The 16,245-nt window shown below is 40.9% G+C and overlaps 1 protein-coding gene across 1 annotated transcript in view; it reads left to right on the forward strand.

The window, feature by feature from the left end:
* Window positions 1-16,245, forward strand: part of NEB (nebulin) — a 121,529-nt gene that overhangs the window by 98,629 nt on the left and 6,655 nt on the right. The window contains exons 129-143 of the mRNA XM_090143472.1: window positions 443-553; window positions 1,345-1,458; window positions 1,593-1,697; window positions 2,109-2,213; window positions 2,825-2,929; window positions 3,724-3,816; window positions 5,426-5,518; window positions 7,053-7,145; window positions 7,632-7,724; window positions 8,845-8,937; window positions 10,275-10,367; window positions 11,964-12,056; window positions 14,511-14,603; window positions 15,333-15,425; window positions 16,035-16,127. Of these exons, the coding sequence (XP_089999598.1) occupies window positions 443-553; window positions 1,345-1,458; window positions 1,593-1,697; window positions 2,109-2,213; window positions 2,825-2,929; window positions 3,724-3,816; window positions 5,426-5,518; window positions 7,053-7,145; window positions 7,632-7,724; window positions 8,845-8,937; window positions 10,275-10,367; window positions 11,964-12,056; window positions 14,511-14,603; window positions 15,333-15,425; window positions 16,035-16,127 (1,470 nt within the window). The remainder of the gene's footprint in view (window positions 1-442; window positions 554-1,344; window positions 1,459-1,592; window positions 1,698-2,108; window positions 2,214-2,824; window positions 2,930-3,723; window positions 3,817-5,425; window positions 5,519-7,052; window positions 7,146-7,631; window positions 7,725-8,844; window positions 8,938-10,274; window positions 10,368-11,963; window positions 12,057-14,510; window positions 14,604-15,332; window positions 15,426-16,034; window positions 16,128-16,245) is intronic.

Below are 16,245 nucleotides of genomic sequence, written 5' to 3' on the forward strand. Positions count from 1 at the left end.
ATTTCCTCTTACAAGCTAAATAATTCCACTAAGTATTCTCAACAGTATTTTTTCTTCACCACTTCCTTTTTCCTAACCATTCACTTTAAGCATGTTTTCATATATTTTGTGTTGTGACCTAATTTGTCATGGACACTTAACTTTTTTTGTTAACTGTATCCATGTTTACTGTGTCCCTTTCTGACATACTTCAACATAACTGTCCTGTAGTGGAGTGTGTACATGTGTGCCCTTGCAGTTTATCTTGAACAATAATAACTACACTCTGTTCCATTGCAGTGGCTCTTTTATAACCCTAAAAAATATTCTTTGCTGTTTTCAAAAGTCCTTCTTTAATTTAGAGCTTTTAGATTTTTTTTATTATTTTTTTTCATTTTTGCAATACAGCTGGAGTTGTAGAACGCTTCTGTAGTCTGGCTTTGTGCTTTTCTTTCTTCCACAGAAAGAATACAGGAAGGATCTGGAGGAGGGTGTCAAAGGTAAAGGACTATCAGTTTTGGAGGAGACTCCAGACATGTTAAGAGCAAAGAATGCAACTCAGATCCTGAATGAGGTACGTAACACCAGGATGTAGTCACTACCTACAAACTCCTGAGTGGACAGAAAGGAGTAAAATAGAACGTGTATGGTGACTAACGTTAGTGGAGCAAAGAGCTCCTTTTAAATGATGAATGCTTTCTGGGTGTCTCAAAAACAGCAGCAAGACTGATGGGCAGTTGCACCTGCTCAGGCCAAACTCAGAGCAGCCAGCTGTTGACTGCTCCAGGACTGGAGGACTCTTCCCCAGCCCAGTGGAGAGAAGTGGCCACCAGAGAATGAAATGCAAACTTCACCCAATTTATTTACAAGGTGGACTGTTACAATAAACACTGAATAGTGACTGTTTTCATAGGATAAAGTTAGGTCATACTTTAAGGGTTTTGATATCATCAGATCAAAGCTGAAAAAAGTAACATTTTAGTGTTAATTTAATATACCCTTAAGATGAGCATGCTTGATTGACAACAGCATTTTGGTACTTAGAGCAAGCATGTTTTTGAGTTATTCAGATATTTTACAACCACACAACATTGCAGACATACTCAGTAAGATTTGGCAGAATTGGCATAAAGAGATAAGAATTATACCCATCTATACAAAGTACATCTTTTAGACCTTACTGGAAGATCTCAGCTGGGCTGTTTGTTCTCATTATTTAAGTTATAAAGTACACATGATGCCATTAGAGTGTATGTTTAATTCTAAGCTTATATAAGTTGTAGTCCTGTTTAGAGGCATGATCATGAAAATACCTGAAATTGCATTCACATCAATAAAATATCTGTTTATTGTCTTCATCTGCAGAAAGAGTACAAAAAAGCCTTGGAATTAGAAATCAGAGGTAAAGGTCTATCAGAACTGGCTTTGGAAACACCTGATTTTGTGAGAGCAAAGAATGCCACTGACATTGCTAGCCAGGTCTGTGTGTATGACTCATTTATCACATCTGCTGTCTGTCTTTAAAGGAAAAAATTAGTGTGTGTTTGTTTATTTGAATGCAAGTCACTGCAAAGATATGATGAATGCATCTAAATGTGAGCTTTTCTTGACAGATCAAATACAAACAGTTGGCAGAAATGGAGAAGGCCAACTACACCAGTGTTGTTGATACTCCAGAGATCATTCATGCCCAGCAAGTCAAAAACCTTTCAAGCCAGGTATCTTGAGTGAAGGGATATTCAATCACTGCTCATGTGGGAATCTTGAGTGGATAGTATTTAGGAGCACCTAAATAACCTCCTGTCACAGTGTTCAGGAGATACACCAGAAAAGCAGACAGTGGTAGAACGGTGGCAATTAAATATTGAAATTAATTTATTTTAATGCTGTCTGAAGTGGAACAATAATTTCTATTGGTTTTGCAGTCCCAAAGCTATTTTTTGTTTTAAGTAAACGTAGCTGCATTTTTCTATCCCTTAATAACTTTCAAATGAATCCCACACAGAGGTGTAATCTGAAACAGAAGTACACAGATTTCCGTAGAGATGGGCATTATGCAACAGTAAGTAGAGACAGGCTGTTCATTAGTTCTTTTGTACTAATAGCATACGTTTTGTATTTTGTATCAGAAAAAGTACAAGGAGGAGGCAGAAAGGACCATGCCATACTATGTGCCTGTAGCAGACACCCCAGAAATGCAGAGAGTCCGTGAGAATCAAAAGAACTTCAGCACGGTACGTGTGCACAAAATAAATATTGTTACTGTCAAACAATAATAAAAAAATGTACAGCTTTTTTTGTCACTTCATAAGGTCCAAATACCACACTTGAATCCCTCCTGGTCTACCTTGACATTCTCAGTGATCCCCATCCAGGAGCTCCCCATTGTATACAGCAGCCCACTCACACAGAGGAACAAAATGAGTCTCTGACTTCCTTGGAACAAAACTTCTTTCTGCTGTGTTTTGACAGTTCTTTTGCTGATAATAAAGAATTACAGTTACAGAAGTTGTTAGATGGAAATAAATGCATGGCTGTATGGTCAGGAACATGGACAATTTCTCCTTCTGGTGGCTTGAATACTTTAATTGTTGAGAAAGGTGCCCAGTGTGGCACCTTTCAAGATTTTTGATGAAGGTGGTTGATCTCCTGTTACAAGTTTAAATCAGAGTAGTTATAACTGTATGTCTTAATATCACTAATGGTGATGTTAAAACGAACACCTTAAAAGGTGTACTTGCACATATTTTTCTTAGCTTCAAAGAAAGCTCTGTGAGTAAATTTTTATGGCATAAAGTCAACGTGTGACCTCTTACTACAACTTTTACAACAACTTTTTCAACAGCTTCAGTATCAGTGGGACCTACAGAACAGTAAAGGAAAAGTGACAGTTGTACAAGATACACCAGAAATGCTGCGTGTGAAGGAAAACCAGAAGAATTTCAGCTCGGTACAGTTATTTTTCTGTTTTCAATGCTCATTCCAAAGAAAAAGACCTTCACAGGGTTTAACGTGATGTGTTTAATGCAGTAATTATTTTAGTCTCTTCCTCATAGATACTTATGTTCTGCACCTGCTGAAATGTAAGATTTTTTTCCAAAGAAGTTAGTTTTCTTGTAAGCAGATGTAGCTGATTTAAGCTACTCCTTTTTATCTAGTGTCACTTGTGGAGTGCTCTGATTGCAGTCTTTTTCATGTATTCAGCTGTCATAGAGCTAAACTATCATCCCTGTGCTTGATATCTTAGCAGTGTCCACCTTTCTTTTGTTCTGTTGCCATGTAAGTAGTGCATTCTTGCTGTATTGCAACTTTTTTCTTTCAGTGGAAAGTGAACTGCCTGCCTGATGTTTCACATGTCATGTGTTACCATGAAGTGCCTATTGTCTGCTGTATCATTTTGCCACCAGTACCATTAGCCTACTGGGTGGAAGGAATTTGTGTGAAACATCCCCAAACGAATTGGAACTGGAAGCACAAACTAAACAAGTATTTGTTCTAGATATTCATTCCTAAAATGTTTCGATAGTCGACTTAAAATCTAAACGACCAGCCCTGTTTTTGCACAAATGGCACTCATTGTAAACAAGACAGGTATAAGGCAGTGACTGCAGGTGGTCCTCCATGTTTGCTTTCATCCTGCACTGTTGTGTGCAAATCACTGTCATGAAACTTTATTCACTCTCTTGGAGAAACAATGTTGTGTTTTGAATGCTTAACCTTGTTGTCTCAATTCCAAATGTTAAGATTTTATATAAGGAAGATATTGGAACTGGAACTACTATTGAAAAGACGCCAGAGATGCAGAGAGTTAAAAGAACCCAGGATGCAATTAGCTCGGTACAAAACAATTGATTTTTAATACTCTACAGGTGCTAATTCAACTTAAAGTAATATTCTTTTCCCCTCTCACTTCTTTAAATGTTGCTAACTGTGGTTTGGCAATAATCCATTCAGCTGAGGGTTACTTTCTAAAAGTTTTGCCTTTTCTTGTGACTTAATCTTTCTAATGATTAATATTCAATTTGTTACTTACAATCAATTTCTAAAATCTGAAAGCACTTGTCATATTTTTAATCTCATCCCAAACACATTTTATTTATAAGAGAACGAAGTAACTGTTTAGGTGGAAAGGCACCTCTTGACATCATCTACTCCAGCCCCTTTGTTCAATTGAGTTCAGCTAGGGCAGGTTGTCCAGCACTGCTCTGAGTTTTTAATACCTCAAAGGATTTAGATATTCAGAAGGACCCAACAGCCTCTCTGAGAAACCTGCTCTGATGTCTGACCGGCCTCATAGTTAACAAAATATTTTGCTATGTTCAGATATTTCCTATTTTTTAACTTGTGCCTATTACTGTTCATCCCATCACTGGGCACTGCTGAGAAGAGTTGCTCCCTTGTTTTCCTTCCAGGTATTTACACCTGTTGATTAGTTCCTCCCAAGTCTGTCCTGCTGGCTGAAGAGTCCCAGCTCTCTAAGCCCCATCTCATATCAATGAATGTTAAACAGCACTGGCCCCACTGTGGACCCCTGGGACACACTCCTTGTGCTGTGATCTCCAGCTGGCCCCCATGACATAGATCAAAGAGTTCTGGGCCTGCTCATTCAGCCACACTTCAGTCCAGCTCACTGTGCACCTCTCTGACCCATCCTTTGTGAGGAAGTTGGGGCAGCCTACTAAAGCATGTCTTGTAAAACTTTTATATTTACAACATTGTAATACTCTAATATTGGAATAATGGTGTGTAATTCTTTTCTTTCAAGATTTTTTTTTACATGCTTTTAAAGAAATTTGGATGTGATTTTTGTGTAAGAGCTACTAACATTTCAGCCATTTGTTTCATGTGTGTTGTATTGAATATGTTCTCGTAAGATACTGTTGTCCTGTTTTGGTTATACTAAATTAGAAATGAAAATAGCACTGATATCAAGATTAATTGCTAAAATATTGTATGATGCCCCTCAGCTCTGTTGAATGTGATGATCTTTACAAATTCTGAATTCTAATCATACCGAATTCCAGACCATATTAAATCTGTTCAAAGGCATTCACAATAGGTTTTAGAAAACCTTTTTATGAGGGTGCCATTCATGGTGAAATCTCACCCAGCAGGCTGCTTGTAATGGCAGTGGGAATGCTTGAACACCAGCTTTCTGCTCGTGTTGCAGCCAGTCAGATCTTTTAAATTGTCCACCTCCTTGAAATTAGAATAATGCTCTTTATGTATCTGCATGGGAATCCAGGTGCCTATTTTAAGGCCATTAGGCTAAAATTTTTAGATTATTATATATACTTTTATATTTACATATATATATTTAATTTCAGGGAGTTTGTACAGTGTAAGTGCCCCATGCTTTTTTATTCATGCAGTTTGTTACCCGTACCACGCATCAACTGTGCTTTTACAGAAATTCTAATTTTTTCTAATGTCTGTGCCTTTGTAGATTAAGTACAAGGAGAGTATTGGAAAAGGAACTCCAATTCCTGATCTCCCAGAAGTGAAACGTGTCAAGGAGACGCAGAAGCACATCAGCTCGGTAGTGGCCAATATTTTCTACTTACCTCTATATAACCTTTCAGAGCTCAGTCTTCAGCCTCTGGTAGTGTTTATGGGTATTTTTTTTTTTTTGTTCTTGAAAGGAGAACAGATCCCTTAAATCTTTATCTTCTGCAGCAGGAAGTTGAATTTTGCAGCAATCGTTACAGTTAAATCACTTCCCTGCATAATTTCTGTGACCACAGAAATGAAATAAAAAAAGTACACAGAGGAGTTCTTATTGTTCCAAAAAAAATAATGGAGCAGCTAGAGAGAAAAAAGTAAATTGGAGTCTCTTTTTGTAATCAAAGAATCTAGCAATGGTTATAAACGGAAATAAAACTGCTCTTCCCATATGTAGCTAATTGTACATTCTAATAATCAAATCCAGTTCTCCTGACTTTAAGCCATCATTTCCTGCAGCCTTACTTTGCTCTCTCAAGACAGTATTGAGGGAGAGTATAGTCTTGTGATTGTTGGTACCTTGGATGTTTGCTATACAATGTTGAGGAGCTGCCATACGATGAATGTCTTATGATTTACTACTCCTAATGTTAAGTAGTTTCTCTCTTATTCTTTTTATGATAGTATTGATTTTTACAGCTCACTAGTGCATAGCAGTTGGTTTTTCTAACCTTCAAGTTACATCATTTGTTCTCTCTTTCTGTGTATCCTTTATTTTTGTATTATTTTTCCTTGTTTCAATGACAGCAAGTAGTGAAATGCAGTTTGCAATTGTTTTATGAATTTTCAAATACTGTTAGTGCATTTGTAATGTATTCCTGCATGATTAGATTTTAGACCAAGCATCTTCTATACATTTTGTGTCACGGGAGATGCAGTAGTCAAACAGTTGTAGATTAAATTAAATAAATTTCACACAGAGGTTGGTGAGGCACTGGGACAGGTTGCCCAAGGAGGCTGTGGATGCCCCATCCCTGCAGGCATTCAAGGCCAGGCTGGATGTGGCTCTGGGCAGCCTGGGCTGCTGGTTGGTGACCCTGCACACAGCAGGGGGTTGGAACTGGATGAGCACTGTGGGCCTTTGCAGCCCAGGTCTATCATTCTGTGAAATAGGGAAACATGAGCACTAAGGCTCAGTGGTGTTTCTCACCTGAAACAAAATGCTGATTTTCTGAAGGTAGATATTAAAATGAAGTGGATTACACAACTAAGTGCAGCTGTTTGCTAACAAACAAAGCTCTCAAAATGTTCACTGCCTGAGAAGTAGTACTGTTACAATTCCTAAACTAAGATGAAAAGCAAAGACTACCTTTATTTTATTTAGATTAGCAGCAGAGTAATCAAATGTGTGTCCTATTAGAGTGAAGTAATCCACTGACTTCAGTGTCTTGAGGCTCCTAAATGTGGACATCAGGTACTTTGCTTAAATCCACACTCAGTAAAAGAAATGTTGTGCATGTTTATGTCCCAGATTGTGTTTATCTGCTGACCAGGTAAAGTGCCTCTGCAGGTTTTGTGTCGATACTGGGGAAGGGACACATCTCATCTTTCTGGGTGCTTGTATTCTGCAGGTCTTGTACAAAGAGGAGGTGGGGACAGGTATCCCAACACCTGTAACTCCAGAAATAGAGAGAGTCAGACGCAATCAAGAACACATTAGCTCGGTATTTAAGAAAAAGATAAATCATTTTTGTGTAACATCCTAACACGTACTCCTTTTTTCTTCAATGATTTAAAATCTCACCTCACCCCACTCCTTTCTTCTCTCTGGCAATATTTTTAACTCAATTCTTCCACCTTTTTTTGTGCTTTAACTTTTTGGAGTGATTTACGACTTTACATGCATTTCTTTTTAAGAACCAAAACCTTTATAAGCTATGAAAAAAAAATTTGGTGCTCCTCTCCGTGTTTGCTTTATCTTAACCCTTTATCTCCTGGGATATGTAGCCATGTTTACAGAATAATCAGCCACTTCCTCAATATTTACCTCTAGAACAAGCGTGCAATTAATGAAAAAGTGACCCTAACGCTAAACATAACTCACAGAATAGTGAGATGTAATTGCTTTGCCTATGCTGAATGCTGGTTTTTGTTTGGTTGGTTTTTCTTTTTGTTTTGTTTTTGTCTGGAAATTCTCTTGTACCTCATAGGTGTCATACAAAGAGGGCTTAGGGATGGGCATCCCAACCCCGGTCACTCCAGAGATGGAGAGAGTCAAACGCAACCAGGAGAACATTAGCTCGGTACAGCCCAATAAAGCAAGCCCCACCCCTGAGACTGCAAATCCCATCCCTTTAACTGCTCCATATTAATTTTTTCTTTCAATTCGGTTATGAATTTGAACAACCCTTTCCTTAATCAAGTCACTAAAACTTGCCAGTATCCTTATATTGTATTTTTTTTCCCTCAGTCTAGCATAACTGCCATTAAATTATCCCAGCTGTGAGATTTACTCAATTTACCCCCTCATTTACTTAAATCAGTTAAGCAGTGCCTTATTTCTTCTTCCCACTGATATAGTGACAGTGTGGGTGACTCCTCCATAGCAAAGCTGATCCTTCTAACACTCTTCAGACTCACCATGCTGGTGCAGTGCTAAAGCAAAATGAACTCTTAATGCTTCCTGAAGCAAAGCAGTCTAATGAAGCCAGAGCGTGTCTGCGTGTTTTTGCTTGTTGGATGCTTTCTTGTGTCCTACAGGTCTGTGTAAGAAAAACTGCTGGCATCCCTTTATCACTGTAATGTGAATAATGGAGAAAATTGCACAGACAAGGGGAAATGACTGAAGCAATGCACTTCTATCCAGAATTACTTCTGTTTCTGGCTCGTTGCAGTCAAGTCACCACACAGTTTGAAGTGCCCTGCTTTACGACTTTCTTGTTTATTTCTGTTTCAGTTGCAGTCACTTAGGGCTGATTCTGACTCTGACATGATAGATGTAAAGTTCAGACCTGAACTGACGACATTTGTAGTAAAGTTCAGAGAAGCCCCTGTAGTCACACTTGCTGTGCTACATCTCTGTGATCATCGCTTCTCTCTTTAATACTTGTGAGGGGCAGTTCCTAGGAGGAAAGCTGACCATGAAGATCTTTTGTTTGAGTAAGCAGACTGACTTCCTTGTGGAAGGAGGCAGAACTGCAAAAACGTTAGCCATTAGCTCCTTATTTTATTGACTTTTTTTCTGCTAGCTTTTGAACAAGACTGACAAAATTGTATTTGTCATACTTGGAGGTTTCACTGTATTAAATTTCTTTTCTTCTCTCTCTCTCTCCCTTTGCCCCATCCTCCTCCTTTCCTTTTTTTTTCCTTACAAACACCCCACGAACCAAACCAAACAAACCCTACCTCCCCGTTGCCACACAGGTGTTGTACAGAGAGGGGCTGGGAATTGGAACCCCAGTGCCTGTGACCCCTGAGATGGAGAGGGTCAAACGCAACCAGGAGATCTTTAGCTCGGTACTCTTCCCTAATTCCAGACAAATGTTCCCTGTAACTTCATTTTAGAAGAACTTTGTAACACCTTCAAATGACCTCTGGAATTAACTTATAGTGACGCTCCCTTTGTGCTGTTAAAATTCAGTCTTTCTTACATTTTATCCAAAAATTGTAAAAGATTTTTCTAATAATCGTAACATTTAATGCTTCACATCCTTTAAAACTACTATTTTTCTTATTTTTATTTTCTTAAAAATTACTGTTTCCTCTGTTTGCTTAATTCCATTCTTCTAATGCTTTATTACTGTGTCAAAGCATCCCTAGAACCTTTCAGGAGCGTGGAAGCATTCCCCTAGATTGATCACAATTGTTACCTGCTTTACAATTCCTAATTTGTGCCTCATTCCAGTGGACATAGTGGGCATACAAATTAACCGTGCTGCTCTGCATCCCTCAGAAATGTTCTGTGTTTTATGCTTTTTTACGCTGCTGTGTTACCATACAGGTGGTGTACAAAGAGAACGTGGGGATGGGAACCCCCACCCCTGTCACTCCTGAGATTGAGAGAGTCAGACGCAATCAAGAACACGTTAGCTCGGTATCTTAGTTTGAAAAGAAGAAAATTCCCTTTCCATCCACTTAAAAACACTTTTAACCCCCAGAGTTACCCTTGTTCCCCTATAATCATCTGACACCAAGAGCAGTGTCCCCTTCCCCTTGTTTTGGTGCTGTTTCCTGCATAATGGTTACTCACCTGACTTTTATTCCTGTGTTTTGCTTAGTTCCCTTAATCCGGTAGCTTTTGGATTCTGTGTTCCAATCTATTTCTATTTATTTATATTTTTTCCTGTGAACATTGGTTATCTTTCCTCTCTGCTTTTCCTTTCATTAATTGCTTCAATCCTTGGTCCTTGGTTTGATTTTGCTGTGTGTTAAAACAAAGCTCTCTGCTGTGATGCAGACTGCGGGATGAGCTCAGTGCCCTGGTAGGTGTTGGTGATGTTAATGGCTGGGGTGAAGGAAGCAAAAATTGTTCCTTGGTTCCTTTAGCATTGTCCTTCTCACCTTCTTCCTTTGAGTGTAAGATGGCTGCCCAATGGCGGCTCCAGGCCTGCCGCCATTTTGGAACAGTTGTGCTGGGCACAAGACCACAGCACTGGGCTGTTCGGTAGGGAGAGGAGGTCACAAGCAAGGCAGGGCAGCACTGGTTTTTGATTTCTGTCGGGTTTTTTTTTGGTAATTCATCTTTTCTGCAGCCCAGAAAACCACCTCTCTTGTGTTCCATTGGTCTCTCAGCCAGCAGTGTGTTACTGTTGTCTGCTTGTTGCTTTCTTTTCTCACGGCCGTGTTGTCCACAGGTGTTGTACAAAGAGAACGTGGGGATGGGAACCCCCACCCCTGTCACCCCTGAGATTGAGAGAGTCAGACGCAATCAAGAACACGTTAGCTCGGTATCTTAGTTTGAAAAGAAGAAAATTCCCTTTTCATCCACTTAAAAACGCTTTTAACACCCAGAGTTACCCTTGCTCACCTGTAATCATCTGACACCAAGAGCAGTGTCCCCTTCCCCTTGTTTTGGTGCTGTTTCCTGCATAATGGTTACTTACCCCACTTTTATTCCTATGTTTTGATTAGTTCTCTTAATTACGGTAGCTTTTGGATTCTGTGTTACAATTTGTTTCTATTTTTTTTTTTTTTTCCTGTGAACATTGGTTATCTTTCCTCTCTGCTTTTCCTTTCATTAATTGCTTCAATCCTTGATTCTTGGTTTGATTTTGCTGTGTGTTAAAACAAAACCGTCTCTGCTGTGATGCAGACTGTGGGATGAGCTCAGTGCGCTGGTAGGTATTGGAGATGTTAATGGTTGGGGTGAAGGAAGCACAGATTGTTCCTTTGTTTCTTTAGAATTTCTTGAGCAGTTCATTACCATGGCTGCCCAATGGCAGCTCCAGGCCTGCCGCCGTTTTGGAACCAGTTGTGCTGGGCACAAGACCACAGCACAGGGCCGTTCAGTAGGGAGAGGAGGTCACAAGCAAGGCAGGGCAGCACTGGTTTTTGATTTCTGTGGTTTTTTAATTAATCCGTCTTTTCTGCAGCCCAGAAAACCACCTCTCTTGTGTTCCACTAGGTCTCTCAGCCAGCAGTGTGTTACTGTTGTCTGCTTGTTTTCTCTTTTCTCACGGCCGTGTTGTCCACAGGTGTTGTACAAAGAGAACGTGGGGATGGGAACCCCCACCCCTGTCACTCCTGAGATTGAGAGAGTCAGACGCAATCAAGAACACGTTAGCTCGGTATCTTAGTTTGAAAAGAAGAAAATTCCCTTTCCATCCACTTAAAAACACTTTTAACCCCCAGAGTTACCCTTGTTCCCCTATAATCATCTGACACCAAGAGCAGTGTCCCCTTCCCCTTGTTTTGGTGCTGTTTCCTGCATAATGGTTACTCACCTGACTTTTATTCCTTTGTTTTGATTAGTTCCCTTAATTACAGTAACTTTTGGATTCTGTGTTCCAATCTGCTTCTATTTTTTTTTCCTGTGAACATTGGTTTTCTTTCCTCTCTGCTTTTCCTTTCATTAATTGCTTCAATCCTTGATTCTTGGTTTGATTTTGCTGTGTGTTAAAGCAAAACTTTCTCTGCTGTGATGCAGACTGTGGGATGAGCTCAGTGCCCTGGTAGGTGTTGGTGATGTTAATGGTTGGGGTGAAGGAAGCACAGATTGTTCCTTTGTTTCTTTTGTGTTGTCCTTCACACCTTCTTCCTTTGAGTGTAAGATGGCTGCCCAATGGCGGCACCAGGCCTGCAGCTGTTTTGGAACCAGTTGTGCTGGGCACAAGACCACAGCACTGGGCTGTTCGGTAGGGAGAGGAGGTCACAAGCAAGGCAGGGCAGCACTGGTTTTTGATTTCTGTCGGTTTTTTTTTGGTAATTCATCTTTTCTGCAGCCCTGGAAAACATCTCTCTTGTGTTCCATTGGTCTCTCAGCCAGCAGTGTGTTACTGTTGTCTGCTTGTTGCTTTCTTTTCTCACGGCCGTGTTGTCCACAGGTGTTGTACAAAGAGGACGTGGGGATGGGAACCCCCACCCCTGTCACTCCTGAGATTGAGAGAGTCAGACGCAATCAAGAACACGTTAGCTCGGTATCTTAATTTGAAAAGAAGAAAATTCCCTTTCCATCCACTTAAAAACACTTTTAACACCCAGAGTTACCCTTGCTCACCTGTAATCATCTGACACCAAGAGCAGTGTCCCCTTCCCCTTGTTTTGGTGCTGTTTCCTGCTTAATGGTTACTTACCCCACTTTTATTCCTATGTTTTGCTTAGTTCTCTTAATTACGGTAACTTTTGGATTCTGTGTTCCATTTTCTTTCTTTCTTTTTTTTTCCTGTGAACATTGGTTATCTTTCCTCTCTGCTTTTCCTTTCATTAATTGCTTCAATCCTTGATTCTTGGTTTGATTTTGCTGTGTGTTAAAGCAAAACTTTCTCTGCTGTGATGCAGACTGTGGGATGAGCTCAGTGCCCTTGTAGGTGTTGGTGATGTTAATGGTTGGGGTGAAGGAAGCAAAAATTGTTCCTCGGTTCTCTTTGTGTTGTCCTCCTCACCTTCGAGTGTAAGATGGCTGCCCAGTGGCGGCACCAGGCCTGCAGCCATTTTGGAACCAGTTGTGCTGGGCACAAGACCACAGCTCTGGGCTGTTCGGTAGGGAGAGGAGGTCACAAGCAAGACAGGGCAGCACTGGTTTTTGATTTCTGTCGGTTTTTTTTTTGGTAATTCATCTTTTCTGCAGCCCTGGAAAACATCTCTCTTGTGTTCCACTTGGTCTCTCAGCCAGCAGTGTGTTACTGTTGTCTGCTTGTTTTCTCTTTTCTCACGGCCGTGTTGTCCACAGGTGTTGTACAAAGAGAACGTGGGGATGGGAACCCCCACCCCTGTCACTCCTGAGATTGAGAGAGTCAGACGCAATCAAGAACACGTTAGCTCGGTATCTTAGTTTGAAAAGAAGAAAATTCCCTTTCCATCCACTTAAAAACACTTTTAACACCCAGAGTTTCTCTTGTTCCCCTATAATCATCTGACACCAAGAGCAGTGTCCCCTTCCCCTTGTTTTGGTGCTGTTTCCTGCATAATGGTTACTTACCCCACTTTTATTCCTATGTTTTCCTTAGTTCCCTTAATTACAGTAACTTTTGGATTCTGTGTTCCAATCTGCTTCTATTTTTTTTTTTCCTGTGAACATTGGTTATCTTTCCTCTCTGCTTTTCCTTTCATTAATTGCTTCAATCCTTGATTCTTGGTTTGATTTTGCTGTGTGTTAAAGCAAAACTTTCTCTGCTGTGATGCAGACTGTGGGATGAGCTCAGTGCCCTGGTAGGTGTTGGTGATGTTAATGGTTGGGGTGAAGGAAGCACAGATTGTTCCTTTGTTTCTTTTGCGTTGTCCTTCACACCTTCTTCCTTTGAGTGTAAGATGGCTGCCCAGTGGCAGCTCCAGGCCTGCAGCCATTTTGGAACCAGTTGTGCTGGGCACAAGACCACAGCACTGGGCTGTTCGGTAGGGAGAGGAGGTCACAAGCAAGGCAGGGCAGCACTGGTTTTTGATTTCTGTGTTTTTTTTTTTGTTAATCCGTCTTTTCTGCAGCCCAGAAAACCACCTCTCTTGTGTTCCACTAGGTCTCTCAGCCAGCAGTGTGTTACTGTTGTCTGCTTGTTTTCTCTTTTCTCACGGCCGTGTTGTCCACAGGTGTTGTACAAAGAGAACGTGGGGATGGGAACCCCCACCCCTGTCACTCCTGAGATTGAGAGAGTCAGACGCAATCAAGAACACGTTAGCTCGGTATCTTAGTTTGAAAAGAAGAAAATTCCCTTTCCATCCACTTAAAAACACTTTTAACCCCCAGAGTTACCCTTGTTCCCCTATAATCATCTGACACCAAGAGCAGTGTCCCCTTCCCCTTGTTTTGGTGCTGTTTCCTGCATAATGGTTACTCACCTGACTTTTATTCCTGTGTTTTGCTTAGTTCCCTTAATCCGGTAGCTTTTGGATTCTGTGTTCCAATCTATTTTTATATTTTTTCCTGTGAACATTGGTTATCTTTCCTCTCTGCTTTTCCTTTCATTAATTGCTTCAATCCTTGGTCCTTGGTTTGATTTTGCTGTGTGTTAAAGCAAAACTTTCTCTGCTGTGATGCAGACTGTGGGATGAGCTCAGTGCCCTGGTAGGTGTTGGTGATGTTAATGGTTGGGGTGAAGGAAGCACAGATTGTTCCTTTGTTTCTTTTGCGTTGTCCTTCTCACCTTCTTCCTTTGAGTGTAAGATGGCTGCCCAATGGCGGCACCAGGCCTGCAGCCGTTTTGGAACCAGTTGTGCTGGGCACAAGACCACAGCACTGGGCCATTCAGAAGGGAGTAGAAGGTAACAAGCAAGGCAGGGCAGCACTGGTTTTTGATTTCTGTGGGTTTTTTTGTTAATTCATCAGTTTTGCAGCCCAGAAAAACATCTCCCTCGTGTTACGCTTGGTCTCAGCATACAGAGTTTTACTGTTTTCTGCTTGTTGCTCTTCCTTTATTTTCACATGGTCGTGTTGTCCACAGGTGTTGTACAAAGAGGACGTGGGGATGGGAACCCCCACCCCTGTCACTCCTGAGATTGAGAGAGTCAGACGCAATCAAGAACACATTAGCTCGGTATCTGTCATCTGAGAAGCAGAAACTTCCCTTCTGACCTATTTCTAAATAATTTAACACCCAAGTTTCTTTTTCCCTTATAATCAATCTAAATAGAAGTTTCCTTTTCCCTTTGAGATTTTTTTCCCTGAGTAATCATTACTTACATCATTCTTGTTCCTCTGATTTGATCTCACAATCTTAATGATAACAACTTCTGGATCCCACCTTTCTCTTGACTCTGCTCACCTTTAAATTTTTTTTTGTTCTTAAATTATAAGTTTTTTCCCTTTGTTAATCACCTCAATCCTCAGTGTTATCTCGTGTGGTTTTTCTCCTGATTTTTATCTCCTTTCCCTTTAAAAACGGAACTATTTGTGGTGTGATCCCAGGCAGTGGGGATGAGCTCTGTGTCTCGGTGCCCTGATAGGGGCTGGTTTAACCCGCTGCGTGCTGCTTTTGGAATGGTAAATGAAACAGAATTGTTCCTTTGTTCCTTTTTGGTTGTGTTTGTGGCCTTCTTCCTTTAGGAGCTCTTCACCTACTATTGCAGAGAGGTTTTGTTATAGGTCCAGAGAAGCAAACTCTTTGCAAAGTATGTCATCGTTAGGAAGAAGGTTTTAAGTTTTCATTCCAAGCTTTGGCTCAGGGCAACCTTGAACAACGCTGAGTGTCTTTTCCCATTAAGCTGTGTGCTGCTGCTGTTTGCCCCTTCCTTTTGGTGTTTTAACGTAGCCGTGTTACCCACAGGTGTTGTACAAAGAGGAGCTGGGGACAGGGACCCCAATACCTGTCACTCCTGAAGTTGAGAGAGTCAAACGCAATCAAGAACACATTAGCTCGGTACTTTGTGGGGGAAAAGATGTGTTCCCTTAACTCCACGTAAACTGAACTGTTTAATCTCTATTAAAAACGGAACGGCTCCTCTCCTTCCTTCCACTTAATCAGTTTAATCAAGTTAAAAAATCCTCCTTTCTCTTTCACTGTATTTTGCAGTGTTACTTACGTTCCACTTCTTCAAGTGTGAAATTATTTACATGATCCTAAATATCTTTAACCAGTTTGCTCCCTGTTTCAACTTCCTTTTAATATATACTTGTGTGTGTTGTGTTCCTGTGGGGTTTTTTGTAATTGCTTTCCCACTGTAGTGCTCTTGTCGTGGAATCAGGATTCCAGCAGGCTCTGAAGGCTGGCTAGAAGCTCCCCTCCAGCACAGAGATGCGTTCGCTCTGTGTTATGGTGACAGCTTCTGGATTGGGTTTGTTGTGCCTGTAAGATAAAGGCATGGAAATGTTTGCCATCAGACCCTACGGGCGTAATCCAAGCCTTCAGGGCAGCTTCGAGGGCACGAGAGAGCAGATTACTGCCCAGAAGACTCAGACATTTGGCTTTGTGTGGGATGTGATGATTTCCGCGCTCTGATTTCTGTGGATGCTTCTTGTTGCTGTGCAGGTGTTGTACAAAGAGAGCGTGGGGACGGGGACCCCCACCCCCATCACTCCAGAGATGGAGAGGGTCAAACGCAACCAAGAGATCTGTAGCTCGGTACTTTGCCAAGACAAAACATCTCCTTTAACTCGACTGAAACGAACAACTTAACCGTTTTAATAAGTGGACGCTGTGACTCTTACTGGGAAATAATGCTGACCATGGCTTTAAAGCC

This window comes from Phasianus colchicus, chromosome 7 (genome assembly GCF_987193195.1).
Source record: "Phasianus colchicus chromosome 7, bPhaCol1.hap1.1, whole genome shotgun sequence".
Classification (NCBI taxonomy): Eukaryota; Metazoa; Chordata; class Aves; order Galliformes; family Phasianidae; genus Phasianus; species Phasianus colchicus.